Source organism: Rhinoderma darwinii, unplaced genomic scaffold (genome assembly GCF_050947455.1).
Source record: "Rhinoderma darwinii isolate aRhiDar2 unplaced genomic scaffold, aRhiDar2.hap1 Scaffold_799, whole genome shotgun sequence".
NCBI lineage: Eukaryota > Metazoa > Chordata > Amphibia > Anura > Rhinodermatidae > Rhinoderma > Rhinoderma darwinii.
Window position 1 is genome coordinate 7366 of NW_027464363.1, and position 13256 is coordinate 20621.

General features: G+C 42.5%; 1 protein-coding gene across 5 annotated transcripts in view; it reads right to left on the minus strand.

Moving 5' to 3' along the window:
- Nucleotides 1-10185: 10185 nt before the first annotated feature.
- Nucleotides 10186-13256, minus strand: part of LOC142731470 (uncharacterized) — a 46333-nt gene continuing 43262 nt past the window's right edge. For 3 of the 5 annotated variants that reach the window (XR_012878940.1, XR_012878942.1, XR_012878943.1), the window contains 2 exons: nt 12674-13038; nt 10186-10567 (listed from right to left, as the gene is read on the minus strand). Coding sequence is in view for 1 of the 5 variants with exons in the window: in XM_075849408.1 (XP_075705523.1) it covers nt 10452-10567; nt 12674-12785; nt 12941-13038 (326 nt within the window). In the remaining 4 variants the exon portion in view is untranslated. The remainder of the gene's footprint in view (nt 10568-12673; nt 13039-13256) is intronic. The other 2 variants (XR_012878941.1, XM_075849408.1) reach the window with 2 other exon arrangements.

Below are 13256 nucleotides of genomic sequence, written 5' to 3' on the forward strand. Positions count from 1 at the left end.
AGAACATTGCTCTGTCCTCTACTGACAGATACAGAGTGATATATTCTGCAGAGTATTACACCACTGACCTCTCTACAGATCTGCAGAACATTGCTCCTGTATCACATGACAGATATATGGTGATATATTCTGCAGATTATTACACCACTGACCTCTCTAGATATCTGCAGAACATTGCTCTGTCCTCTACTGACAGATACAGAGTGATATATTCTGCAGATTATTACACCACTGACCTCTCTACAGATCTGCAGAACATTGCTCTGTCCTCTACTGACAGATACATAGTGATATATTCTGCAGATTATTACACCACTGACCTCTACAGATCTGCAGAACATTGCTCTGTCCTCTACTGACAGATACATAGTGATATATTCTGCAGATTATTACACCACTGTCCTCTCTAGATATCTGCAGAACATTGCTCTGTCCTCTCCACCTCCTGACAGATACAGAGTGATATATTCTGCAGATTATTACACCACTGACTTCTCTACAGATCTGCAGAACATTGCTCTGTCCTCTACTGACAGATACATAGTGATATATTCTGCAGATTATTACACCACTGACCTGTCTACAGATCTGCAGAACATTGCTCTGTCCTCTCCACCTCCTGACAGATATATAGTGATATATTCTGCAGAGTATTACACCACTGACCTCTCTAGAGATCTGCAGAACATTGCTCTGTCCTCTACTGACAGATACAGAGTGATATATTCTGCAGATTATTACACCACTGACCTCTCTACAGATCTGCAGAACATTGCTCTGTCCTCTCCACCTCCTGACAGATACAGAGTGATATATTCTGCAGATTATTACACCACTGACCTCTCTACAGATCTGCAGAACATTGCTCTGTCCTCCACTGACAGATACAGAGTGATATATTCTGCAGATTATTACACCAGTGACCTCTCTACAGATCTGCAGAACATTGCTCTGTCCTCTACTGACATACATAGTGATATATTCTGCAGATTATTACACCACTGACCTCTCTAGATATCTGCAGAACATTGCTCTGTCCTCTACTGACAGATACAGAGTGATATATTCTGCAGATTATTACACCACTGACCTCTCTAGAGATCTGCAGAACATTGCTCTGTCCTCTACTGACAGATACATAGTGATATATTCTGCAGATTATTACACCACTGACCTCTCTACAGATCTGCAGAACATCGCTCCTCTACCTCCTGACAGATACAGAGTGATATATTCTGCAGATTATTACACCACTGACCTCTCTAGATATCTGCAGAACATTGCTCTGTCCTCTACTGACAGATACAGAGTGATATATTCTGCAGATTATTACACCACTGACCTCTCTACAGATCTGCAGAACATTGCTCTGTCCTCTCCACCTCCTGACAGATACAGAGTGATATATTCTGCAGATTATTACACCACTGACCTCTCTAGATATCTGCAGAACATTGCTCTGTCCTCTACTGACAGATACATAGTGATATATTCTGCAGATTATTACACCACTGACCTCTCTAGATATCTGCAGAACATTGCTCTGTCCTCTACTGACAGATACAGAGTGATATATTCTGCAGATTATTACACCACTGACCTCTCTACAGATCTGCAGAACATCGCTCCTCTACCTCCTGACAGATACAGAGTGATATATTCTGCAGATTATTACACCACTGACCTCTCTAGATATCTGCAGAACATTGCTCTGTCCTCTACTGACAGATACAGAGTGATATATTCTGCAGATTATTACACCACTGACCTCTCTACAGATCTGCAGAACATTGCTCTGTCCTCTCCACCTCCTGACAGATACAGAGTGATATATTCTGCAGATTATTACACCACTGACCTCTCTAGATATCTGCAGAACATTGCTCTGTCCTCTACTGACAGATACATAGTGATATATTCTGCAGATTATTACACCACTGACCTCTCTACAGATCTGCAGAACATTGCTCCTGTATCACATGACAGATATATGGTGATATATTCTGCAGATTATTACACCACTGACCTCTCTAGATATCTGCAGAACATTGCTCTGTCCTCTACTGACAGATACAGAGTGATATATTCTGCAGATTATTACACCACTACCCTCTCTACAGATCTGCAGAACATTGCTCTGTCCTCTCCACCTCCTGACAGATATATAGTGATATAATCTGCAGAGTATTACACCACTGACCTCTCTACAGATCTGCAGAACATTGCTCCTGTATCACATGACAGATATATGGTGATATATTCTGCAGATTATTACACCACTGACCTCTCTAGATATCTGCAGAACATTGCTCTGTCCTCTACTGACAGATACATAGTGATATATTCTGCAGATTATTACACCACTGACCTCTCTACAGATCTGCAGAACATTGCTCTGTCCTCTACTGACAGATACATAGTGATATATTCTGCAGATTATTACACCACTGACCTCTCTACAGATCTGCAGAACATTGCTCTGTCCTCTACTGACAGATACAGAGTGATATATTCTGCAGATTATTACACCACTGACCTCTCTAGAGATCTGCAGAACATTGCTCTGTCCTCTCCACCTCCTGACAGATACATAGTGATATATTCTGCAGATTATTACACCACTGACCTCTCTACAGATCTGCAGAACATTGCTCTGTCCTCTACTGACAGATACATAGTGATATATTCTGCAGATTATTACACCACTGACCTCTCTACAGATCTGCAGAACATTGCTCCTCTACCTCCTGACAGATACATAGTGATATATTCTGCAGATTATTACACCACTGACCTCTCTAGAGATCTGCAGAACATTGCTCTGTCCTCTACTGACAGATACATAGTGATATATTCTGCAGATTATTACACCACTGTCCTCTCTACAGATCTGCAGAACATTGCTCTGTCCTCTACTGACAGATACATAGTGATATATTCTGCAGATTATTACACCACTGACCTCTCTACAGATCTGCAGAACATTGCTCTGTCCTCTACTGACAGATACAGAGTGATATATTCTGCAGATTATTACACCACTGACCTCTCTACAGATCTGCAGAACATTGCTCTGTCCTCTACTGACAGATACATAGTGATATATTCTGCAGATTATTACACCACTACCCTCTCTACAGATCTGCAGAACATTGCTCTGTCCTCTCCACCTCCTGACAGATATATAGTGATATAATCTGCAGAGTATTACACCACTGACCTCTCTACAGATCTGCAGAACATTGCTCCTGTATCACATGATAGATATATGGTGATATATTCTGCAGATTATTACACCACTGACCTCTCTAGATATCTGCAGAACATTGCTCTGTCCTCTACTGACAGATACATAGTGATATATTCTGCAGATTATTACACCACTGACCTCTCTACAGATCTGCAGAACATTGCTCTGTCCTCTACTGACAGATACATAGTGATATATTCTGCAGATTATTACACCACTGACCTCTCTACAGATCTGCAGAACATTGCTCTGTCCTCTACTGATAGATACAGAGTGATATATTCTGCAGATTATTACACCACTGACCTCTCTAGAGATCTGCAGAACATTGCTCTGTCCTCTCCACCTCCAGACAGATACATAGTGATATATTCTGCAGATTATTACACCACTGACCTCTCTACAGATCTGCAGAACATTGCTCTGTCCTCTCCACCTCCTGACAGATACAGAGTGATATATTCTGCAGATTATTACACCACTGACCTCTCTAGATATCTGCAGAACATTGCTCTGTCCTCTACTGACAGATACAGAGTGATATATTCTGCAGATTATTACACCACTGACCTCTCTACAGATCTGCAGAACATTGATCTGTCCTCTACTGACAGATACAGAGTGATATATTCTGCAGATTATTACACCACTGACCTGTCTACAGATCTGCAGAACATTGCTCTGTCCTCTACTGACAGATACATAGTGATATATTCTGCAGATTATTACAACACTGTCCTCTCTACAGATCTGCAGAACATTGCTCTGTCCTCTACTGACAGATACAGAGTGATATATTCTGCAGATTATTACACCACTGACCTCTCTACAGATCTGCAGAACATTGCTCTGTCCTCTACTGACAGATACATAGTGATATATTCTGCAGATTATTACACCACTGACCTCTCTACAGATCTGCAGAACATTGCTCTGTCCTCTACTGACAGATACAGAGTGATATATTCTGCAGATTATTACACCACTGACCTCTCTACAGATCTGCAGAACATTGCTCTGTCCTCTACTGACAGATACATAGTGATATATTCTGCAGATTATTACACCACTGACCTGTCTACAGATCTGCAGAACATTGCTCCTGTATCACATGACAGATACAGAGTGATATATTCTGCAGATTATTACACCACTGACCTCTCTACAGATCTGCAGAACATTGCTCTGTCCTCTCCACCTCCTGACAGATACATAGTGATATATTCTGCAGATTATTACACCACTGACCTGTCTAGAGATCTGCAGAACATTGCTCTGTCCTCTACTGACAGATACAGAGTGATATATTCTGCAGATTATTACCACTGACCTCTCTACAGATCTGCAGAACATTGCTCTGTCCTCTACTGACAGATACAGAGTGATATATTCTGCAGATTATTACACCACTGACCTCTCTACAGACCTGCAGAACATTGCTCTGTCCTCTCCACCTCCTGACAGATACAGAGTGATATATTCTGCAGATTATTACACCACTGACCTCTCTACAGATCTGCAGAACATTGCTCTGTCCTCTCCACCTCCTGACAGATACAGAGTGATATATTCTGCAGATTATTACACCACTGACCTCTCTAGAGATCTGCAGAACATTGCTCTGTCCTCTACTGACAGATACAGAGTGATATATTCTGCAGATTATTACACCACTGACCTCTCTAGAGATCTGCAGAACATTGCTCTGTCCTCTACTGACAGATACAGAGTGATATATTCTGCAGATTATTACACCACTGACCTCTACAGATCTGCAGAACATTGCTCTGTCCTCTCCACCTCCTGACAGATACAGAGTGATATATTCTGCAGATTATTACACCACTGACCTGTCTAGAGATCTGCAGAACATTGCTCTGTCCTCTACTGACAGATACAGAGTGATATATTCTGCAGATTATTACACCACTGACCTCTCTACAGATCTGCAGAACATTGCTCCTGTATCACATGACAGATATATGGTGATATATTCTGCAGATTATTACACCACTGACCTCTCTAGATATCTGCAGAACATTGCTCTGTCCTCTACTGACAGATACAGAGTGATATATTCTGCAGATTATTACACCACTGACCTCTCTACAGATCTGCAGAACATTGCTCTGTCCTCTACTGACAGATACATAGTGATATATTCTGCAGATTATTACACCACTGACCTCTACAGATCTGCAGAACATTGCTCTGTCCTCTCCACCTCCTGACAGATACATAGTGATATATTCTGCAGAGTATTACACCTATAACCTTCGGACCCCCATAGAACACAGGTTCCCTGGATAAATTGCCCAATCTAGAAATGAAAACACTAAAAATTGTAAAAATAAATCTGTTTATTATAGAATCTGGTAGAATTTCTGTGCGGTTTTCTGTGGCTCCGGCCCTTTAACATGCGATGATCGGTGAGATGAAGAGGGGGAGGGTCCTTCTTCACCCGTGGATATGGCCGCCAGTCCACCCTTACACAGCTCGATCCTGGATCAGAAGAAACCGGAAACCGGAAACGTTTTTCATATTTTCCAAAGTCGGATCCTAGAAAAGGAAAAAATACAAATAAGCAAAAAAATTCACAAAACCTTCACCACAAGGAGAAGATGAAGACGAGCGGAAGACGTCAGACTTACCGGATCTCGCGTCTGCTCATCACTGGAGGAGTCTTCATGGGAATTTCTGATGGTTTAGGTGGTAAAGACCACAATATTGGGGTGACAACTGCAAAACAAACCAGAAATTCAGTGTCCAGGCGGCTGTAGAAGAGTCGTGAGGTGAGAAGATCATCAGTGGACGGCACTTACCTCACCTAAAGATGGTAAATGGGCCCCGAGCGGCAGATGGAAATAAGATGGCCGCTATCTCTCCCGGGGGTTGGGGGCCCGGATGGTAAATGGGCCCCAAGTGGCAGATGTTACTAAAATGGCCACTTTCTCTTTCGGGGGTTGGAGGCCCTGATGTTAACCGTAGCCCCCGAAAGGTCGTCCATCTCCACATCAGGAGCTGGAAATTGGCGTCCGCCAACCTCCATCTTCCCATCCTCCATCTCCACGTCCTCTGGAAACTGGCGTCCGCCAGCCTCCATCTTCTCATCCTCCTCCTCCATCTCCACGTCCTCTGGAAACTGGCGTCCGCCAACCTCCATCTTCTCATCCTCCTCCTCCATCTCCACGTCCTCCGGAAATTGGCGTCCGCCAACCTCCATCTTCTCTACAACACTCATCATTGGAAACATCACCATCCTCCTCCTCTTCATATGAGACACGTCCATGACGAGAGCCAGCAAGAGAAACTGACACCGCGGTCAATGTGTGACCCCAATTTATAAACTTGATGATGTCACAACCTGAGGGCCATTATGTGCAAACGGAACACATGCAGATCACAGGCCCCGCCCTTCACATGACATCACGCTCAGATTCTCTAGAGGACGTCACGCTCAGAGAAATAGAATCTGCCCACATTCTAGATGACATCACAAGAAGCGTATCCCAGTGAACCGTTACAACAGAGCGGCCATTTATAACGTAATATGGTAGAAGAATACAGACAGTCGGGGGTTTTAAATAAAACATTTTTACACCGTTCACTGTGTGAGTCAAATAATGCTATGTTGTAATAGTTCTGGACTTTTACCGATGCAGCGATACCAATTTTATTATTATTTTTACATTGTTCTTGGTGAATAATGGGAAATGTTTTTTTTTTTACACACATTTTATTAGTTCCCCTAGGGGACTTGAACCAGTGATCATTAGATCGCTGGTACAATACACTGCAATACATGGATGAGTTACGGAAACAGCGTAACTCGCTGAGCTACGCTGTTTCCGGAACTCCCATAGTAGTGAATGTCCGTTATAGAAGCAGCGTAGCGTGCTACTCTGTAGCCGTAACTACTATTCACTTCTATGGGAGTTGCGGAAACTGCGTAGCTCAGAACATGTAACCAGGAAGTGAAGTGGCCGGAAGACCGCGGAGCCGGGTAAGATGGAATGGGGCTTAGGGGGCCCCGTTCTAGAGATATTACACCTGTGGATATGTCATAAATGTCCTTCGTAGGAAAACCAATATAAATGCTGCGGTCGCTATTGACCGCAGTATTTAACTAGTTAAACAGCGCCATCTCTGTTCCTAGCCGGTAGTGCAGCGTGTCAGAAGCTGACACCTGCAGTGTATGGAGCAGGCTCAGCGCGTGAGCCCGCTCCATACATCATCCCCTCCCCCGCCTGATGATGTGCTGGCACATCATGGGTCGGGAAGGGGTTAAGTAAGGAGCGGTCAGGGGGCCCGGCACTGCCGACCATAACACGCAGGGACTTGTTAGCAAGATTTATTCTTGCTAAAAACTGCGCCTTATAGTCCGAAAAATACGGTATATATATATATTGATTGTAGATTTTTTCAATTGTATTTTCGGTACATAATTAACCCTTTCATGACCAGGGGTCATTGATGCCCCTGCGTCCAGGTCACATTTTCCGTTTCTGATTTGCACTTCTTTAGACGATAATAACTTTGCAACCGCTTTGAATATCACAACTATTTTAACTTTGATTTTTACAAGACTTATGAGGCTTTCATTTTCTAGATTAGTTTAATTAATTCCATGTTTCACAATTTTATTATGAGCAGAAAAATCACAAAAAAAATTGAAAAATAAACAATTTTGTCATTTTTGAAAATAGATTTACCCGTTATTTATGTGTGTGTGTGTGTGCGTTATATATATATAAATATATACACATATATATATACACATACATATACACATACATACATATATACACATACATATATACACACACATACATATATACACATACATATATACACATACATACACACACATATACATATATACACATACATATATACACATACATACACACACATACATATATATATATATATATATACACACATATATATACACATATACATATATACACATACATATACACACATACATACACACACACATATACACACATCCATACACACACATACATATATACACACACATACATACATACATACATACATACACACACACATATATACACATACATATATACACATACATATATACACACACATACATATATACACATACATATATACACATCCATATACACATACATATATACACATACACATATATATATATATACACATACATATATACACATACATACACACACACATACATATACACATACATACACACACATACAGACACATACATATATACACATACATACACACACATATATATATACACACATACATACACACACATACATATATACACATACATACACACACATACATACACACACATACATATATACACATACATATATACACATACATACATACACACATACATACACACACATACATACATATATACACACTGTTGCAGCTCTTTAAAGGGAAGGTGTCACGGAAAATTTTATTTTTTATATAATATTGCTTTTAGTAGGTCATTAAAATAAATTGTATTTATTTGTGTTGTACTTTTTATTTTTTTCTTTCTTTTACGTCTCTATGGGGACTGCCATTTTTTTTGTCATCTCTGTATGTGTTGATTAACGACACGTACAAAGATGGAATACGGCAGCTACAGTGCATAGGAGTCAATGAACGGCTCCCGTCCATTGCCTCTGCTCTCTGGCTCTGTACTGCGCAGACGCAGGTCAGAGTCACACAGCAGAGCAGCTGTTTGCAGGGAGAGAGCAGGCGCCATCATGAAGACCAGCTGCACTGCATGTAAGATGTGTGTGTCTGTCCCACTCTCTATCTCACAGACCCCCGCTCTCGTGACCCCCCCCCCACCCGACGGCCCCCCCTGTAGTCGTGCAGGAGACTCTGTATAAAGGACACATGATGTAACTGTCCTGGGAATGCTGGGTGATAATATGCCTGGTGTTAGTGTGGTACCCAGCTTTCCCAGACCCCTGTCACATTCCCAAACATTCTCAGCACAACTAGAGAGATTTACCGTTCAGGGGTCTGGGAAAGCTGGGTGACCACCATTACCCCTCCTACTGGAGAGTTTGGGGATGTGACTAATGAACCTCTCACACTCCAGTAGGAGGGGTAATGGTGGTCACCCAGCTTTCCCAGACGCAGATATAACCAGGAAATGGCTGGATGGACGGGCTGAGGGTGCACAGCGTTTTTGGTGATCCCCCTCTGTCATGTGATCGGACCTAGGTTACCGGTTCATCTGACGGGGTTCATGTGACTATAAATCTGTCCATAACGAGAGACAGTGCACTCAGGACAAGCCCTGCCCTCATGCCGTAGTTGTGGTTCTGTCTGCAGTGATGGCGGTGGGTGGCTCTGACACCCGCCTCCCCCGTCGGGTCATCTCAGGACAGAAGGGGTGTCCGGATTGGAGACAAAGCGCCGCACCTGTCCTCAGGTTGTGTCTGGTATTGCAGTTCACCTCCATTGAAGTGAATAGGACAGAGCTGTAATACCACACCCGACCTGAGGACAGGTGCGGCGCCATGTTTTCCTGGACGACCCCTTTAACACTTTTCTCGTGTCTGCAGTGCTGTGTGTGTGTGTGTGTGTGTGTGTGTGAGTGTATGGGGCAGAGCGGAGTGTTAATGCGCGCCGCTGATACTTCATAGCCGCTTATCAGCTGTTTTGAAGAATCAGCGGCAAGCACCCCCCCCCCCACACACACACACACACACACAAACACGCAAAATCAAGTATATATATATAGGTGTAACCTGTCAGTGTAACCCTGCCTGTAATGATAATGAGATGGTACATTATGAATGGTGGATTCTGTATTATCTATATATACACGTTACCTGTCAGTGTAATCCTGCCTGTGATGATAATGAGATGAGTGCTGAGAAATGATCTCTACAGAACAGGAAGGGTCAGTCTATTATGAATGGTGGATTCTTTGTTATATACATATATAGATGTTACCTGTCAGTGTAATCCTGCCTGTGATGATAATGAGAGGTGTGATGAGAAGTGATTTATACAGAACAGGAAGGGTCAGTCCATTATGAATGGTGGATTCTGTATTATCTATATATAGATGTTACCTGTCAGTGTAATCCTGCCTGTGATGATAAGGAGATGAGTGCTGAGAAATGATCTCTACAGAACAGGAAGGGTCAGTCTATTATGAATGGTGGATTCTTTGTTATCTACATATATAGATGTTACCTGTCAGTGTAATCCTGCCTGTGATGATAATGAGATGACTGCTGAGAACTGTAAGGAGCAGTCTACTATGAGACTCATTGGCCAGAGGGCAAACTGCAAGATTAGATAAAGACAAAAAAATAATATAAAAAAAAACACCAAAAAATCATAAAAAACATGTTTAACAGAAACTTGATTTAAACAATAGATCATTTTCTGATGACACATTCTCTGTAAGTGGTTGAACTGAGCTTTTCTAGATCTCGGCCTAGAGTGCCGCTGTTAATCGCAGCCGCTGCCCCCCAAAATCTGATGCTAAACCTAGTGCATGACCGGATTCAGAGAGCGCCTTGTAGAGAACTTCTATGTGCAGTCACAGCTCCCTCAGGTCCTGCACTATGTATAATACAGTGTCTGACGTGTTACTGTAATGTAGAACTAAGGAGGAACCCCACCTTAAAGAGAACAGAAAGGAGAAGACCTTTTCTCTCCTCAGTAGATGTTGACTCGCTCATTGCTGTGACGCTATCTAATCATAGTGGACAGCCTCACAGCGATGCAAAGACCTGCAGGAAATTTCTCAAAATCAGCAGGTTTTCTGCATCGCTGTGAAGTGGTCCGCTCTGATTGGACAGCGTCACAGCAAAAAGTGAGGCAACGCCTACTGAGGAGAGATGGTGTCTCCTCTTTGTACCTTTAATTACAACACGCATATGTTAGGTGCAAAACGGAGTAAGGGCTGTAGTGGAACAACATGGAGGGGGGCAAAAAAGAAAATGACAGCGTTGGAATCTGGAGGACGCCAAGTATAAGGGGAGGAATGTGGTTAAAAAAACAACAACAAATAACACAGCAGGTCCTACTTAACCCCTTATTGACCGGGCCATTTTGCACGTTAATCACCAAGGATTATTTTTTGTTTTTTCACGGTCGCATTCCAAGAGTCGTAACTTTTTTTTTATTCCGTGGACATCGCCGTATAAGGGCTTGTTTTTTGCGGGACGAGTTGTATTTTGTAATTGTACCATTTTTAGATGCTTATAATATATTGATTAACTTTTATTAACTTTATTTTAGGAGAATATTGAAAATAAGCCGCTATTCCAGCATTAATTTTCACGTTATAAATTTACGCTGTTTACTGTGCCGCGTAAATAACATGTTCACTTTATTCTATGGGTCGGCACGATAACGGGGATACCAAATATGTAAAGGTTTTATATGTTTTCCTGCGTTTGCACAATAAAAAGCATTTTAGAAAAAAATTACTTGTTTTTGCATCGCCGCGTTCCAAGAGACGTAATGTTTTTATTTTTCCGTCGATGTGGCCGTATGGGGGCTTGATTTTTGCGGGCCAATGCGTAGTTTTCATTAGTACTATTTTGGGGTACATAGGACTTATAGATTAATTTTAATTTTATTTTTTATGGGGGGAATGGGAGAAAAGAGAGAATTTTGCCGTTGTTTTTTGCAGTTTTTTTGGACGCCGTTCATCCGGCGGTTTAATTAATGTGTTCATTTTATTGGTCAAGTTGTTACGATCGCGGGGATACCATATATGTGCATGTGTGATTTGTTTTGACACTTTTACTGAGTAAAACCACTTTTTGGGAAAAAAAGTAGTTTTATTTGATTTTGACTGTAATTATTTTTTTTTTTTTTAACAAATTTATTTAACTGATTGACATATTTTTTTTAAGTCCCACCAGGGGACGTCACTATGCGATGTGCCGATCGCATATATAATGCTTTGGTATACTTCGTATACCGAAGCATTATTGCCTGTCAGTGTAAAACTGACAGGCAGCCTGTTAGGTCATGCCTCCGGCGTCTTTGTTAGACCCCCGGCTGTCATGGAAACCCGACGGCGACCCACGATTTGTTTGCGGGGGCGCCGATCGGGTGACAGAGGGAGCTCCCTCCCTCTGTCAAACACATTAGATGCCGCTGTCACTATTGACAGCGGCATTTAATGGGTTAAACTGCCGGAATCGGAGCGCGCTTCGATTCCGGCAGTTGCAGCAGGAGCCAGGCTGTGTATAACAGCCGTGCTCCTGCCGCTGATCGCGTGGGTACACTGGCAGTACCCGCGCCATCACAGGACGGATATATCCGTCCTCCTGCGCGAACTAGCAGCTGCTGAGGACGGATATATCCGTCCTTCGGCGTTAAGGAGTTAATAAACCACGGAGTTCACTTTCTAAATTCATTATTACTGACCTCTGGTAACACCTCCTGGAATTTCCTCCTCCACTTCACTCTTACACGGTTGAGCGCCCCTCACCCGCTCTTCTTCTTCATCCTCCACTTTAATATCAGTCAGATCTTCCCTCTGATTTCACATATGTAACAATACAGCAGAGAGTGCGAAGAATCTAACAGATCAACATAAGAAACCACCAAACTCTATGACCCCATCTATGACCGGAGGACCAAAAAGCTCCGCACCCCCTATATAGATCTGGTATACGGCTCAGCTTCATCTACCTGATGATTCTCTGGGACATTGGGATTTTCCTCTGGACAGTCCTGGGAATACAGAGGACTGGGACATCTCTCTGGCGGATTTCTCCTACTGGATCCATCTGTAGGAAACACACAGTGACTGAATACATGACTACTGTGTATCTGTCTATATATCAGACACTTCTCTCTACACTTCTATGTGTACTGATCAGAGCCGGAATTACAATGTTGAGGTCCTCACTACCGGTGTCGAGGTCCCTGCACCTTGTAAGCCACAGGCCTAAAGGAGACTGTGGACTACCAGAGCGAACGGCGGGGCGTAACTAGCTCCCTGCTC